This window comes from Eubalaena glacialis, chromosome 15 (assembly GCF_028564815.1).
Source record: "Eubalaena glacialis isolate mEubGla1 chromosome 15, mEubGla1.1.hap2.+ XY, whole genome shotgun sequence".
Taxonomy (NCBI): Eukaryota; Metazoa; Chordata; class Mammalia; order Artiodactyla; family Balaenidae; genus Eubalaena; species Eubalaena glacialis.
In genome coordinates this window covers 85,308,332-85,325,903 of record NC_083730.1, presented here as the reverse complement: position 1 = coordinate 85,325,903, position 17,572 = coordinate 85,308,332, and the positions used below count along the sequence as shown (strand labels likewise).

General features: G+C 34.7%; 1 protein-coding gene across 6 annotated transcripts in view; it reads left to right on the top strand.

The window, feature by feature from the left end:
• IFT81 (intraflagellar transport 81) overlaps window positions 1–11,457 on the top strand; it is an 88,999-nt gene extending 77,542 nt beyond the window's left edge. For 5 of the 6 annotated variants that reach the window (XM_061169527.1, XM_061169529.1, XM_061169528.1 and 2 more), the window contains 4 exons: window positions 779–850; window positions 935–1,020; window positions 4,730–4,775; window positions 11,060–11,457. In XM_061169527.1, coding sequence (XP_061025510.1) covers window positions 779–850; window positions 935–1,020; window positions 4,730–4,775; window positions 11,060–11,242 — 387 coding nt within the window. In that variant the 3' untranslated portion in view covers window positions 11,243–11,457. The remainder of the gene's footprint in view (window positions 1–778; window positions 851–934; window positions 1,021–4,729; window positions 4,776–11,059) is intronic. The other variant, XM_061169531.1, reaches the window with a different exon arrangement.
• Window positions 11,458–17,572: the final 6,115 nt, after the last annotated feature.

Genomic DNA, 17,572 nt, shown 5'->3' with positions numbered 1-17,572 from the left:
CCTACTCTCCCCTTCCACGCTTGCCTTCCTAAGGTTTATTCTCCATAGAGCAGCCAAAGAAACCTATACCACACTTAGGCTACCCTCCACTGGCTTCCTGTTGCACTTAAAATCTAACTTCAGAACTGTGGTCTATAAGGCCCTACCTGCTTCCATGAACTTCATATCCACGTGCTCTACTCCTCGCCCACAGGGCCCCAGCCACACTGGCCGCCTTCTTGTACTTCAAACAGGCCAAGCTTGTTTTCATCTTGGGGGTTTTGCATGTATTCTTCTCTCTCTGGGATACTCTACCACCAACTCTTTGCCTTGATCTCTCCTTTTCACCTTTTAGGTCTCACCCTAAGTGTCACATCCTCCTAGAGGTCTTCTCTGATCACCTAACATTGCCCACTCAGTCACCCTATCACATTCTACTGCAGAATTTTCTTCATAGCACTTTTTCCCATCTGAAACTACCTTCATTACATGTTTCCTTGTTTATGTCTGTTTCCTCTACTTGAATGAGAGCAGGGACCTGTCTTGTTCACTCCTCTGTCCCCAGCACCTAGCACAGAGCTGGGCACACAGTAGGTACGTAATAAATAACTAAACTTATAGGTTGTAGAGTGACATGAGTGATCTCTAGCAAAGATTGCAACCTAGTCTATTATAATAAAGTTTCGGTTGCAGAAGAGGAAATACTCTGATGGTATTTCTTTTGTTGTAAATTTAGTCATCCTTTCTGTATCTGATTATTCTTTCGATAATGTTGCCCATTTAAAATTATATACATTAGGAAGTCAGAGGACTCCGTGAAGAATGTCTTCAAGACGAAAGTAGATACCATTATACAAATTGTATGATTAAGGTAAGACAAAGAAAGTGGATCAAAAATTTTTCTGAGATTTTTCTGTATCAAGGACTTAACCTAAAGCTTAGTCTTTCCACTTAGAACCTAGAAGTACAACTTTGTCGTGCTACTGATGAAATGAAGGCATATGTCTCTTCTGATCAACAAGAAAAAAGAAAGGCAATTAGGCAAGTAATTTTGTTATTTTTATATTGAGTCACTTAATGTTTTAATCTATAGACGTTTTATAAATAAGATGGAATTATACAAAGTCAGAGTACTTAAATAAGCAAATAGTAAGATATTATTTAGGATTAAATCTTGTTAAACATCTTCTGGATAGTCCAGCCCTGCTGACTAAGTAAGAATACATATAATTTTTCTTGCTTGCTTGCTTACTTTTTTATTGTGGCAAAAGATAAATAACATAAAATTTGCCATTTTTAAGTGTATAATTAAAAGTGTTGCATTGATTACATTAAAAATATTATGCAACCATAACCACTATATATTACCAAAACTTTTTCATCACCCGAAACAGAAACTCTTACAACCATTAAGCAGTTAATCCCCATTACCCCCTCCTCAGGAATACGTATAATTTCATACTTGCTTTTTTAAAAGCACTAAGGTTGGTCCATTTTTCAAGTCCTACATGGCCTGGCCTCTGGTTGTTGGCCTGCTCATTGTGCAGTGTGAGTGACTGCATTTCAGCTAGAAACTGTGTGATTGCAGTGTGTCAGCCTTTAAAACAAAGAAGGGTGTATAAATACTACTAGTCCTTATATGGTGATTTTTTCTTTTTGTAATCCTAGCTTGCAGCGTATTGTAATAAATCAAATGCTGTCTTAAAAAATGCGTTTATAGTTGAATTGCTAGCTTTGATAAAATGCAGTAATGAACAAGATAAGCTTTCTTTGCCCCTTATGATAATTCAAATGTTTTGCTTTTACCATTCGGTAAGAACTCAAATGAAGTGTAGGATTCACATTTATTCTAGACTGCAGTTGAGATTTTTAGTGGCATATACATTAATATTACAGAAAGGAATCTAAGAAATAGAATGTTTTGCGAAGTCTAAATTTTTTTTATATAATGCAGGCCAGACCAAAAATATCCTATAAATAGGATATTATTTTTTAATAGTCTAACATACTAAACATACAGGGACTTCCCTGGTGGTCCAGTGGTTAAGAATCCCCCTGCAATGCAGGGGGACACAGGTTCGATCCCTGGTCAGGGAACTAAGATCCCACATGCCGCGGAGCAACTAAGCCCACAGGCTGCAACTACTGAGCCTGCGCACTCCGGAGCCCACGTGCCGCAATTAGAGAGCTCGCGTGCTGCATGTACTGAAGCCCGCGTGCTCTGGAGCCCGCGCGCCACAACTAGAGAGTCCGCGCACCGCAACAAAAGATCCCAAATGCCGCAACTAAGACCCGACACAGCCAAATAAATAAATAAATATTTTAAAAAAATAATAAGTCTACATTAAAAAAAACATACTGAATGTACTTACTCAAATTCTTTCATTGAATGTAAACTTTGCTCATTAAATCTATATAGTCAATGCTAATATTTCACAAATGTGAGAAGTTAATTTTGTTCTTGAAAAATAAAAGTTTTAGAAATTGTTTCTTTTCTTCCAAAGTGATCAATATAAATAGTAAAAAAGGAAATATAGCTCCTGAACTATTGGTTTTCTTATCAGTTTTCTAGCTAGATATTCCTCTTCATCATTTTAAAAATCATGGTAAACCTTTACCATTCCTCAGTTTTCCAATAGAAAAATACTGCGCCCTGACTAGAGTAGTACATGATAAGAATGTTAAGAATAAAATGGAGTTAATTATACTCTAAACTCACTGATACATGTTTAAAATATTATTACTATTGTAGACACAATATTTTTAATGTTATTTCATTTTCTACTTTTATGGTACTTCCTGGTAAGGCCAAAGGTGTAAGAAATTAGCTTGGTTTTGAAAGATCATCTGCAAATTTTAATTTTATTTAAAGAGGCAGCATATTATATATCAAAGTACTAGAGAGAGACCATAAAATTGTTTCTAACCTGATTTTTCCAGTTCCTAGTTTTGTGACCTTGGACAAATCATTCCTCATCTATAAAATAAGGAGAATAATATATACCACAGAGGCTCAAGTTGAATATAATGTATGCAGCAGTATTTTGGAAATGATATAGTATGAATTCCTAGAGGGCAAGGACCCTGTCTGTCCTGTTTTCTTTTTGAAATCCCAGGGCATGCTTGGTACATAACAGGTGCTCTGTAATTATTTCTTGAATAAATTCATTGAATAAATTAAAATTACATATTAGTGTTATGGGGAAAGAGCATGTGCCTGTTGATTTCTTGATAAAATATAAATGGAAATTCTAAAACAGTTTGGACATTCCTCAGGCCTAGGGTAATAAATGAATTATTTAAAGCTCTCTTAATTATAACCATACATTCTTCTTGAGGGATATGTCATTTATTTCCTCCCAGCTTTTTTTCATTGGAGAGCTAGAAAGGTAAACGGTTTTGACTTAGTGTCTCATAAATTTTAAGGGCAAAATGAAGGTTCATCAAGATTGTGTCTATTTCCTTCCACTCTTATTCCTGTGCACAAATTCTACCTTCACTTCAGCTCTGTAAGGACTTCAGGTACTTTTGATTGCCATTCTCTCTGTCCTAATCATGTTTACCTCCCTTTTTACATAAATGCAAATCTTTCTTCACTTAAGCTGCCAGAGTTTGTCTTTGTGGTTTATGATTTCTTAGATTCCCAATTTTGTGTTGTTTAATTTCTTCTTAAGTACTACTGTGTAGCTTTACACAGAAATACAGTCTTTTTCCATACAAATTTGAGGTCTGAAGTCTCTTATCTTCTTGTCATTGGTTCCTTTGTCCTTGGTTCCTGTGTCCTCATCCTTCAATCTTTGTCCTTAACACTTTAAATCTCACTTTTTGTCTTATATAATATTAAAATATAATTATACCTTTGTTTAAAAATACAATATTATGTTATTTGTATTTCTATTTTTACATTAAAAATTTGTAACTTTTTTAGCTTACAAAAGAAATACTTATAAAAACAAAAAGTAACCATTATCAAGTATAGCACACAAAAATTGAATGTTGTCCACACTGCCATACCTCATAAATGTCTACTGTTAATATTTTGTTGTATATTACCCCATATTCTTTTCCCATGCTTTTGCTAATACGTCTGTATATGTGTGTATACATAAATAAAATTAAACTACATATACAGTTTTTTCTTAATAATTTATCTAGAATTTTCTCCACTTTAGTATTTATAGATCTACCTCATTCTTTTTTTACAAGTCTGTATTATTCCTTTGAACAGATGTACCATAATTTATTTAAACATTTCCCCATCTATCAACATTTAGTTGGTTGCAGATTTTCACTACTATAAGCAATGGTGAAGTAATAGTCTTTGCTTTCATCTTTATTAACTTATGAGAGTTTTTCTGTAGGATGACTTCCTAGAAGTTGGATTGCAGGGTTAGATGCTACTTAATGTTTTTTAAAAATGTGTATCCTTTCTGTCTTCTGCAAACCTCTTTAAGAGAAAAAGTGTAATTTAAGCAAATGGATTGCCATTGATCTAAGTGTAGATTAACTGGAAATAGTATTTAACTTCTTACATGATATTTTGCCTTGGTTTTTTCCTTATATTACTGTTTATTAGATGAACTGACTAAAGATTAGAAAAGGGAGTGTTTGATAATGGGTTTCATTCTGACTCTAGTACTCTAAACTGTATTGTCTAATATATTTAGATAGATATGTTAATTTATAATTTAGTTGTATGACCAAATCGATTGAAGTAAATGTAAACTAAATCATTATGTTTACTCCCCAGGGAACAGTATACCAAAAATATTGCTGAACAGGAAAATCTTGGAAAGGTAAGAATGCATTTTTTTTTTTTTTTGGCTGCGTTGGGTCTTCGTTGCTGCACGCAGGCTTTCTCTAGTTGCAGCGAGCAGGGGCCCGGGCTTCTCATTGCTGTGGCTTCTCTTGTTGCGGAGCATGGGCTCTAGGCACACAGGCTTCAGTAGTTGCAGCACGTGGGCTCAGTAGTTGTGGCACGTGGGCTCTAGAGCGCAGGCTCAGTAGTTGTGGCACACGGGCTTAGTTGCTCCGTGGCATGTGGGATCTTCCCGGACCAGGGATCGAACTTGTGTCCCCTGCCTTGGCAGGGGGATTCTTAACCACTGCACCACCAGGGAAGTCCCAAGAATGTATTTTTTTTTTAATGTGTCTATTCAGGCTTTCAGTACATGGTTATGCCATTGTCATTTTTTTTAAGGTTATAGAGGAAATTGGAACTTTCTTACTCCCTTTCAAAGAAGAAGACTCTTCCTTAGGAATTTAGTTTTATAAAAGTGAAGGCACATGAATTTGGGAGGAGGGGGGAAATCCAGTTTTGTTTTGTTTTTTTTTTAACATCTTTATTGGAGTATAATTGCTTTACAATGGTGTGTTAGTTTCTGCTTTATAACAGAGTGAATCAGCTATACATATACATATGTTCCCATGTCTCTTCCCTCTTGCATCTCCCTCCCTCCCACCCTCCCTATCCCACCCCTCTAGGTGGTCACAGAGCACCAAGCTGATCTCTCTGTGCCATGCAGTTGCTTCCCACTAGCTATCTATTTTACGTTTGGTAGTGTATGTATGTCCATGCCACTCTCTCACTTTGTCACAGTTTACCCTTCCCCCTCCCCATATCCTCAAGTCCATTCTCTAGTAGGTCTGTGTCTTTATTCCCGTCTTGCCACTAGGTTCTTCATTACCTTTTTTTTTTTTTTTTTTTCCTTAGATTCCATATATATGTGTTAGCATAAGGTATTTGTTTTTCTCTTTCTGACTTACTTCACTCTGTATGACAGACTCTAACTCCATCCACCTCACTACAAATAACTCAATTTCATTTCTTTTTATGGCTGAGTAATATTCCATTGTATATATGTGCCACATCTTCTTTATTCATTCATCCGATGATGGACACTTAGGTTGCTTCCATGTCCTGGCTATTGTAAATAGAGCTGCAATGAACATTTTGGTACATGACTCTTTTTGAATTATGGTTTTCTCAGGGTATATGCCCAGTAGTGGGATTGCTGGGTCATACGGTAGTTCTATTTTTAGTTTTTTAAGGAACCTCCATACTGTTCTCCATAGTGGCTGTATCAATTTACATTCCCACCAACAGTGCAAGAGTGTTCCCTTTTCTCCACACCCTCTCCAGCATTTATTGTTTCTAGATTTTTTGATGATGGCCATTCTGACCGGTGTGAGATGATATCTCATTGTAGTTTTGATTTGCATTTCTCTAATGATTAATGATGTTGAGCATTCTTTCATGTGTTTGTTGGCAATCTGTATATCTTCTTTGGAGAAATGTCTGTTTAGGTCTTCTGCCCATTTTGGGGTTGGGTTTTATTTTTTTGTTATTGAGCTGCATGAGCTGCTTGTAAATTTTGGAGATTAATTCTTTGTCAGTTGCTTCATTTGCAAACATTTTCTCCCTTTCTGAGGGCTGTCTTTTGGTCTTGTTTATGGTTTCCTTTGCTGTGCAAAAGCTTTTAAGTTTCATTAGGTCCCATTTGGGAAATCCAGTTTTAAATAACAAAGAGTTCATGCATAACAAACAAAATGCCACGTTTAATGAACTACAAGTTGCAGATTATTCCCAGGTATCTGGGAATACTGGGATTATACTTATGAGATAAGTATAAACTTATTCATTTATTTTATTTAATAAACACAAAGCTCTTACTATGAGCCAGGGGCTAGTCTAAGTCCTTTACAAACATTGATTCAATTAATACAAATAATCGAAAAACTTAAGATACTCACTCCCTACCTGCCAGTCTTATATGAGGGCTACTAAAAATAGGAGCCTGTGATTGAGTCTTGTTTTCTCAGTTCTCTGAGCCACTCCTAGTAGAAGAGGTGGTAGGGCCTTGAACATCAGGACTTAAATGACTAATTGATTTTTCTAATTGATTCTGATCTTCAATGATTTTAAATCCATGTTGCATAGTGAATGCTAACCATGCTTCACTATACGCCATTTTATCTGTTTCTTTACTTAGTTTCACTATTGAAAATTGAAGTTCCTTATTAGTTTTTCTAATAGGAGTGTCAAGTTTGTAGCATCAGAGTTAGAAATTGTTGGCTGCAGTTTTTCTTTTAAAATACTGATTATATATGGGTGTCTAATTTCAACGTTCAAATATTCTTGAGTCTGCAGCCTGGAAATGATTATATATATATATATAGGCTTGTCCATCCTGAAAGTACAAATGAAAAATATGGCTTTGTTTCAGTCTTAATGCATTGTACAGTTTAGCTATTGGTCTGACTCAATAAATTGGTGATAGTAAAATTATTCATTCTTACTTTCATTTTTTCATTTGAGTCATTATTAAAAACATATTTACATATATCTGCTTTTACATAAAAGCTGAATTAGCTCCCATAAACCTGTAAGTAATATTCTAACAATGAACTTCAGAAAAACAAATAGTGTAGAAAACAATGAAGTAATTGCTAAGCAGACTTTTTAAAAGTCTTTTTGAAAAAAAACTTTAAAAAGAACTAAAAAAATTAAATTTTTTTATTATGGAAAATTTCAAGCCTAAATAAAAAATTGAGGAAATGATGTAAAAAACTCACATGTAACCATCACTCAACTTCAGTAATTAAATTTGTGACCAGTCTTGTTTTATCTATAGTCCCACTCCCAGATTTGCCCATTTTTAGGCAAATCTCAGAGATTTAATTGTTTTATCTGGTCATATTTCAGTATGTATCATAAAGACTCTTTTTTTAAACATAACTGCAATACTATTATCATGCCAAAAATAATTTAACAATAATTGCATAATACCCAATACCCAGTCAGTGTTCAAGCTTCACCAATTGTCTTATAATTTCTTAATGGTTTATTTGTTCAGATCAGGATCCTAATAAGAGTTCATACATTGCTATTAGTTGATACATTTCTTAAGTCCCTTTTTCTCTAGGTTACTAGTCCATCTTTTTTCTTTACAATTTATTTGTTGGAAGAAAAAAAACTGATCATTTGTCATTTTCCAGCATTCTGAGCTTTGTTGATGGCCTCCCTGTAGTGTCAGTTAGCATGTTCTTCTGTCCCCAGTATGTCCTGTGAATTGGCAGTTAGGTTTAGAGGCTTGATTAAATACGATTCAATATTTGGGAAGCTCTCTTTTTGTAATGTAGGCAGCCAATGAAAATCACTTCCTCAATCCATTAATTCATTAGAGGTTGCAAAACAGTCATATTCTAATTATGTTGTTCCTTCTTCATTTATTGGCTGGAATAATTCTGTTAAGAGCAACTTACCAACTCTTTGGTTACTCTAAAGTACAGGTCATATAGGAAAGGCAGAATAACTGCTTGATTTGTTTATTACTGGTTTTCAAAATGATGAGTTCATTTTTTATCATCCTTTAAAAGTATCTTTATAACTCCCAGATTTAACATGTTTTATATGTTTCAATCAATTGCAATTATGATTCCTATCCATGCTCAAATTGCCCCATGTTTGGCCGGTGGAAGCCTCTTGAAGTGAGCTCCTGAATCCTTTTGAAACAATCCTACTAGGCTTTGATGGCTTCTTTATTTTCTGGAATGACAAAATGTTCCGGACAAAAGGCTCATTCTGTACATTTCCTGTCCCAAACCTGGAATCAGCCATATCTATAAAAAGTGTTCATCTGTTCTTTTTGTATGAATTGTGAATAAATGTCCATCATATTAATCTAAGTAAAAAATAAAAAGAAACATTAAAGCTGATTCTTCCATTTCATCAGAGAAATTGAGTTCTGTACACCTTATTCCATTTATGAAATGACATGCCATACTCAAAAGGAAAAAATAATTTTCATATTTGAACGTATGTATTTGAATCAAGTTGTACATTCATTTGTACAGTATTTTAACTAGAGATTTTGGGGGCTTTAGGATTTAGTATGATTGTCAATAATTGACTTTCATCCAGGTATTTCATAAGTTAAGTAATATATGTTTTTTTATATGAAAATATTCCTCTATTTCATTTGTTTTGAAAAGTATCTGGATGGATGCTATGTGTAGAGAAATATTTGTCAAACCTTGAATCCTTTCAAAGACCCAAACTTAATTGCTAAATATGATTAAAGATTATTCTTTCCCCTTCCAGTGTAGTGTTTTATTGCAGGATTTTGGGGGAAAGCAGTAGCAGCAGTCTGACATCAAGCATGTTCCAGCAAAATGAGCCACTGATTAGTTCATGCCCCGATTGTCAGGCTGTATCATTTAAGAAACAAAGCTTCTTGATCCTCTCACTCCTAGAGTAGATCTAAATTTTCAAGGCAAACACAGAACATACCTAGGCTTTGAAACTGACAATAGCGTATGCCTTCCAAACCAGCAAAGACTGGACATCCACAGACCTCCTCATGCCAACTGAGTTTCTGAAATTAGACCAAGCTATAGTGCTACAATTCACACTATCATATACTAGAATTTGCCTTACCAAGATGGAATATTGTACTGAAAGTTGTAACTTTCCTCCTCCTGTACCACCTCTTCCTTTTAAGAACAATGAAATCTGTGACAAGTATTTTTTGTACATTGCAACTATCCACAAAATAAATCTGTAATAAGTGACAGTAACATAATATTTCTGATACAGACAGTCCCCACATCCTGTCTTTGGTTCTTTAAATAACTTTTATAGGTTGTTAGGATTTTGACAAGGAAATTATTCCAATAATATAAGAAAAGTTACAGTTAAGTAGTACCTTAATCTTAAAATCATGCTCAGTACTCTTAAAACTCTTGATCTGACTTACTACTTTTGTTTTAGTTTATGAGGATAAAAATATTTGTTGTAAGATATTTTATTTGTAACGTAGACTTAAATAGATGTATTTTCATGCCAGGCATTGTGTCAAAAATTTGCTGTTATGTTTAAATTATATTTTCTTAATTCTGTTTTGTTTCCTGTTGCTATTTGCTGTTAACTTTGCTTTTCATTAACCATAGGTGGAGAGGGCAGTCTTTAGTAAGCGGTTTGAACCTGGCCTCAGTTTAGTTTAGCCTCTTATTTGGGCAAGTACCAATGACCAGCCTTTTCACTTGTGTGCTTAGGTCACCTGTTAGATCAACCGTGTATACTAAAAGAGGAAAAGATGGAGATGTTCCTGTGTAATCTGTTTCTGTGTCTTTGCTTGTTTTTCTGCCCTTCTTGGTGATTTCTCACACTCTGTGTCAGTGTATGTATTTCTGTCACACTGTTTCCTTATGTGTGTACTATCATCTCTGTTTTTCTCTTCTTTCCTTCCTTCTTTTCTTTCCTCTCACTGTCTCTGACTTTGTGCCTCCCTTTCTTTGTCACTCTCCTCAATTTGCCATAATACAGAACCAAAGTATAGTTTTGCAATGTATTGAAAAATTTTCTTATTCCTATTTATAATTTCAGAGTGAGTAAGTAGAACAATTTTGGCAGGTGGAACTATATAGGGTAGTAGTTACAAAAACAATTCTGATAAGGATTTGGGCCTTTTTAGAATATCACTAGACCTTCTCCCTGAGGAATATTTACATACAATTTGATTTATTTGGGTATAGAGCATACCCTTAGAGCATACTGATTCAGGAAAGAATACAGTATTTAATAATAATAACATATATAACACATGGTAGTTTATAATTTTTTCCATATCTATTGTCATGTGGAAAAAATAATCTTATAAAGCAGATACTTTTATAATTACCCCTATTATTAGCCTTAATTAACAATTGAGAAAACTGCAGTCCAGAGAAATTGTCTTCCTTACAGCTGGTGACAGAGCCAGAGTCGGAACTCAAGTCTTCTGACTTCCAAAATCTGCATATTTTTATATACCATGTTACTGCCCCACTTTCCAGATTCCCTTTATTTTTTCCCCCCTTCCTTTCTTTTACATTTTTCTGTTCTTTTTAATTTCAGGTTGTCCTAGGTCTATCACAAATTTAGTTAACTTTTATCATCTTTGTTTTCATCTATCATAGGAGAACCTGGCTTAGCTATTATTCATCAGATGTACAAAGCATACCATATTCTTCTGATTAGAACAATAGAAGTAAATCCCTATATGAGATTTAATTATTCTTGATTTTTTTTTAACAATAGAAACTCCGGGAAAAACAAAAAGCTGTACGAGAAAGTCATGGTCCAAATATGAAACAAGTGAAAATGTGGCGTGATTTTGAACAATTGATGGAATGTAAGAAACAGTGCTTTCTGAAACAACAAAGCCAAACTTCCATTGGTCAGGTAATTCAGGAGGGAGGAGAGGACCGGCTAATACTCTGAGTTCATGTGTCATTGTTTGGGGTTTTAGTTGATACTGCTAGCTATAAGCATAATCCCATGGTGTATTCCCTTTCTTGAAAGTGATTTGTACAACATTTTGCTTTCAGATTAGCCATTCCCTATTAAGTTTTCTTGGAAAATAATGTTAAGGTAGATTTAGGTTTTAAAAGTTTTTAATATGAAAAAGAGGCTTTTATTTTTTTGCTTAGTTTAGACATCAGTGGTGTCTTATGAGACAGGAGACTGAGTTTACTATCTGTAAATGTAAACATATGTCCATTAAGAAACATGTAGGTTTTTTTTAACATAATAACCAAGTGGCTTAATGTTTTTCTTAATCTTTTTTTAACTTTAGAGGAATATTTTAGGAATTAATATCTCTTGTTTTGAAGAAACATTTATCTGAAGTTCAGCAATTCCTACAGTTTCACTTCAGTTTCTTTTTCTTCTGTAAAATTCAAGAAGATTTATTATTTTGAATAACATATTTGTTCTATTTGTATTGTTTAAAGGCAAATAAAACTTGGTGCACATATCATGGCTATTTATTTAAAATTTATATAGTGTAAATTTTTATTCTTTTTTAAGTAAGTATTCATGTTATAGTACTGTGTTAAATTTAAGGATTATTACTTATTTTCACCAAAAGTCTAATATAGTATTTAGGTTTGGGGGACTATTATTTTAAATATAAGAAATTGTCGAAGTGCCTCCAAGTCTCTGCTTCATCTGGACAAGGTATTTGAAGATTTCTTTGGTTTTTCCTTAAAGAAAGATACTAAATTCATATGCCACCCTTTACTTCATTTCAGTTTCAATTTACTTTTCAAAATTTCTTTTAGATTTGAAAACTCAAATTTCAAATTGTTAGCATGTCCATCTTGGGTTCTTTCTTTTTAGCTATCCTGGAGAAAACAAAACAAAAACATTTTAATGAAGAAAGTTGTTACTACCCTGTGCAAAATATACAAACTGGATTAATGGCTTTGGGTGTCTTTGTTCCCACATGTGTTCTACTCTTGATTTTTGTTAGAAAGTGTCTTTCTTGGTAATCAGAGAATCTTACTAGCATGGAAATTATTCGTAATTCTAGGAGCTATTACTGAAAGAGATGGGATCCATCAGAATATGGAAGAACTTACCAGGAAAGTATAGAAACAAAGTTCTTTTAACATATTTTAAGAAAAAAAGAAGCATTTCATTGTTATTAAGTGGTTTGAATCTGGTCCTCAGCTTACTTTAGCTACTTATTTGGGCAAATATCCGTTACCAGCATTCTCATTTGTGCCCGTAGATCAACTATTAGATCAACCATGTACTAAAAGAGGAAAGGCTATGTTCACTGTGTGGAAGCAAACCCTTATTAACTCAATAATCAGTTTTTGAACACTGAGGTAAATGTATTTGTTCAGTGTTGGCTACTGCCTTGTTATTTTTAAGCCAGTAGTAAGTGATATTCCTTTAACCAGAGTATGAATTCCTTTGCAAATATTTGAAAAAGACTAGATGCCCTTCCCAGAAACAGCATTTTATTCCCCAAAGTTATGTCAATTTGTAAGATTATTAAGCCTAATGGTTAGTTTTTTCAGCCTTCACTGTCTTTGATGCTCTTCTCTTAATTTTTAAAATTGTTAGCGACAGATACTCCAAGGAATGCTTATAATTCTAATTTGATTATTGCTTGCCTTCTTTATTCCACACAGAAAGAGTATGTGGATTAAACTCTAAGGCAGCTCCAAAATTACTTTATTAACTGAAGCCGAACATCATTATTATTTTAAGAAAAGCAAATTGGAAAAAAAAAAAAAAGCCCTAAAAGTACAAAGTTATTTATAGTTTTTATGTAACATTGGACATTTAGTAACACAGCTTAATGGGTTTTATACAGTGACTTTCCACTCATTTTATGATTTGATTGGAACATTGAAAAGCTTTGACTAACTCTGACAGGTTTTGACAGCTGGCACTTACAGAAGAAGAATTTATTACATTTTTCCTTCAGGATTGATACTCTAGCTGGCTAATTGATGAGAGTACTTAATCATTTTGGAAAATAATCTGTCTTCCACATGATGGCCCAAATAAAGGAAAAAAATGTAGCCTGTGAAATCTGCTTCTGCGTTCACAGATCTTCTCCTCCTAGGACCCAGTATTGCCAGCTGTTGCATGGGACTGACTGTTTAAACTGTAAATTTCAAAAGGCCACTGCTTATCTTGCTTCCTGTATTAGTTAAGTAAATAATCCAACTTTAAAGGTTGTCCTTTAAGAAGAATCTTATAATAGGATAATGTCTTTTCTGTTATAAATCTATTAATAACTGAATCCAAGATGATGTATTTTCCCGGTCCAGAAGGTGTAGCAGAATTGTCTTAGAACATTGTTCGAAGGCATGTGGAAATTAAACCAGATCTCAGGAAACTGTAGAACATTTAACTTTCTTCTTTAGATTAATATTTTCTATCATTTTGCTTTAATGCAGCAGGCAGCAGTAATAAAAGAAGCCATTTCATTAAACTATCAAATAATTAGTTTATGTAACATATATAATTTTTTGGGAAAATTTTAAGCTCTGTGAATTTTCCAAGTGTGTTTCTTAAGTTTTTAGGCTAACGTAATGCAAAGAACTTTTTGGTAATTTGAGTAAAGGAAGAGACTGAATATGTTGTTCAAACTAAAAATATATAAATTTGCAGAATTCTTCTGAATTGAATTTGAAAATATGCACAAATGGGTAACTCGCTAAAGCTGCCTTTACAAAGGCAAAAATCAAATTTGTATTGAAAAATGACTTCTTATGGAGATGTGTGTCTTAGTCTCATAGAAACCTCCTTGTCTTACACAGGCATTCACCCAACATTAGTGACTAATAATAAGTGTGAATCAAAGACTTGTTTCTACAAAGGGTTCTAGGCGCTTATATCATTCCTCTTGCTTGGCAAGAAGGAGTGTTTAGCCCTAGGAAGTGAGTAAGTTAGCACCACCCTGATGATTAACTTTCCTTAAACTTGGTTATATCAATAACTTCTCCATTGTTGTAGTAAAGGTGAGATCTAGCTTATATATACAATGAATCCTTCTGTTTAAACAATCCGTGGCAGCCAGGAGAGAAATAAAGTTGTACTTTTATTAAATATGTAATTGTTTCCCTACTCAGGAGAAGCTGCTGGCCTGAGCTCCTCCTCCCTTTCCTTTTAATGAGAGCAGTTTAATTAGAGCTATTTGATGTGTGGCAGCCAGGCATGAGGTGACTTTTGTCTGGGGAGAATGGAGAGGGATTGTTTAAAGTTATGTGTCTATTTTCAATCTTTGACCCTTCTGTCTGAAGACAATCTTAAAAAGAGAATATTGTCTGTAACTGTCATTTAGTCTCATCCCATCCTTGCAAAAGAAGTCAAAAACTAAAGCACAGAATCCAAACAAGTATTTTTTTGAAGACTTGGACAAACATGCTTTCTGCTCCCATGCTCCCTCTTTTGGCAAACTGTAAGTACTTTCTCAGCAAACACCGATAATTTCACAATTTCCTTTCTAGAATTGCTAAGAGACTTGAGTCACCAAATTTGGTTTCAGAACACAAAATTCACTGTTCAGAACACAGAAGGAAATTAAAGATTTCTGCTTTTCAGTGAAAGTATTTGTTTCCGCCTCAGTTCAGAGCGTTAATGGCAGGTTCCTGGCAAGACTGCTGCTTAACACTGCACGTGAGAAGCTGGTAAATAGGCATAGAGTTTTGGAGCTTGAAAGGAACCTCAGAATGAGTCATGTAGTCATTTATTAGATTGGGACCTTTGAGGGACCTCTTTCAGCCTCTCTACAGTGCAGAAATCAGGACGTTAACGCTTGTAGCAGATCACTTTCAGCCTGGGTAGAGTAACCGCAGTGCAGCTCACTCCTCACGAGGGAGCCTGTTCCATTGTTAAAGAGCACAGCCTGATTGGTTTATTGGTTCTAGAAGCGAAGCAGACTTACAGAGGAAGAGAAATTTTTTTCAACAGCAGTTAGGCAAAGCGAGATTGAACAAATTTTACTCCCTGTAATCTGAAGCTCTGTAATCATAATAATCATAATCATGATGATGATGATGCTAGCAGCTAACCCATTATTAAGCACTTGGTGTGTACCAGACACTGTCCTAAGTGCTTTATGTGTATGAATCAATGTAAATCTCAAAATAATCCTATGAGATACTATTATTCTCATTTTATAGATGACGAAACTGAGGCACAGAAAGGCTTTCACAGTATTACACAGCTAATAACTGTGGCAGAGCCAGAGTCCAAGACCTGTGCTCTTAACTACTGTGTTGTCCTGCAGTGTGACCCATGAATATACTGGTTGTATATATCCATAAAGGTTAATGTCCATTTATAAACTATAATATGTGTGAAATTATTTTTATTGCTTCTTTTTTAAAATATTTATTTATTTATTTTTTTTTTTTGGCTGCATCGGGTCTTAGTTGTGGCATGCAGGATCTTTTGTTGTGGCGCGCGGGCTTCTTTCTAGTTGTGGTGCAAGGGCTCCAGAGCACACGGGTTCAGTAGTTGTGGCGCAAGGGCTTAGTTGCTGCGCTGCATGTGGGATCTTAGTCCCCGACCAGGGATCGAACCCGCGTTCCCTGCATTAGAAGGTGGATTCTTAACCACTGGATCACCAGGGAAGTCCCTATTTTTATTGCTTCTTATAATGCTTTTTTTTAAATGTATTTGCTTACTGTACCTGAAGAACAAACTTTACTACTTAACTAAATGATTAAAAATAAGCTCTACCAACCAGATGAGGGAATTATAGTAAAAATGATTGTCAAGTAAATACATGAAAGAAGCAATAGTTTTAGATACAGAGCAAATAGAAGCTTTATAGGTTATAATTTAAAACTTTCTCTGTGAAAGTCTTAAAATCATGTGTCTCCTGTTGCTGGACATTTAGATTGATTCCAGTTTTTTACTTTATGAACAATGCTGCAATGAAACTTAAAGATCGAAATACAATAAAATATTAAGCAAAACCACAAAATTTATTTAATTTGGTCAAATCCAGAATCCATTGAATAGTTTTATGGACATTTCTTGCCTTCATCTATGAAAATGCCAAGGCTAAACCAAAGAAATTAGCAAGATATTACTTGATTAATTGGAGAATGAATTTGTAAGTTCATTCATTTACTTATGTGCAAATATTTATTGAGTATCTTCTGTGTGCCTGACACTGTGCTAAGTGCTAAAATAGAAAATGAACACGACCCGGTTTTTGCTCTCAAAGAGCTCACAGTCTAGAAAACTCTAATATTAGGCAGCAAAAAGAAAAGTTTTTTTTATCTATAGAACAAGGAGCTCAGAGGAAGAAGCAATTAATTCTAACAGAGGGGTTTGAGGAAAGATTAATGGAAGAGGTGGGACTTGAGCTAGATTTGTAAGAATGAGTTAATATTTTGATAGGTATAAGAAAAGTGGAAGACGGAAAGGCATTTAAGGACATGGCATTTTCAGGAAATGACAAGTCTAGAATGGCTCAGTAAGTTACCCAGTTGCATGGGGCCAGGGTAAGGAGTTCCTATTATGTGCTAAGCTCTTGTGCTCTGTAATTTGATATGCTGGGCATTCAGCTGGACTCTATGAAAAGGTACAGTAAAAGTATAAGACATGGCCCCTGTCATTAACAGGAGTAACAACAGTACATTAAACAACAGCAAATATATCGACTCCTAATAACCAAGTGCTAAATTTTGTGTGCTATCAAAGTTCAATCAAAATGGAGATCTAGGGAAGACTAAAAGGTCAAAGGGGAGTCCAGGAGGCTTCATCAAAGAGGGAGGAATGATCTGGGCCTGGAAAGATGAGTAAAATTTGGATAGGAACCAGTAATCGAAGGAGTTTACAGCACTGGATTATCCAGTAGGCAAACAGATGTACCCCAGATATTTGATATTTCAGAAATCAAAGAAGTTTTCATTAGAAAAATCAGAACTCAGACTTCCTTACACTCTTTTTAGGGTTTAGGGTCTCTAAAAGTTTCAATTTAACTTTTTGGAATGGGATCAAGAGTTAATAGTCCTATGGGAATTCAAAGGAAAAAAAAAAAAAAACAACAACACTGTGGGCTGGAGCAGTCTAGGCACGCTAGAGAAGGAGATAGTACAAGTTTCAACCATTCTGGAAGCATGGGTAGAATTTGGCTTAGGGAGGGAACAAGAGCTCCATGGGGAAGAGGAAGCCCCAAGAAAGGGATGCCCTGAGGTACAAGCCAGACAAGGCTGGAGAGAGTAAGAGAGTTGAAGCTGGAAAAGGAGTTGGAAACCAAATTGCTGAAGGTTTTGAGTTGGTACAGTT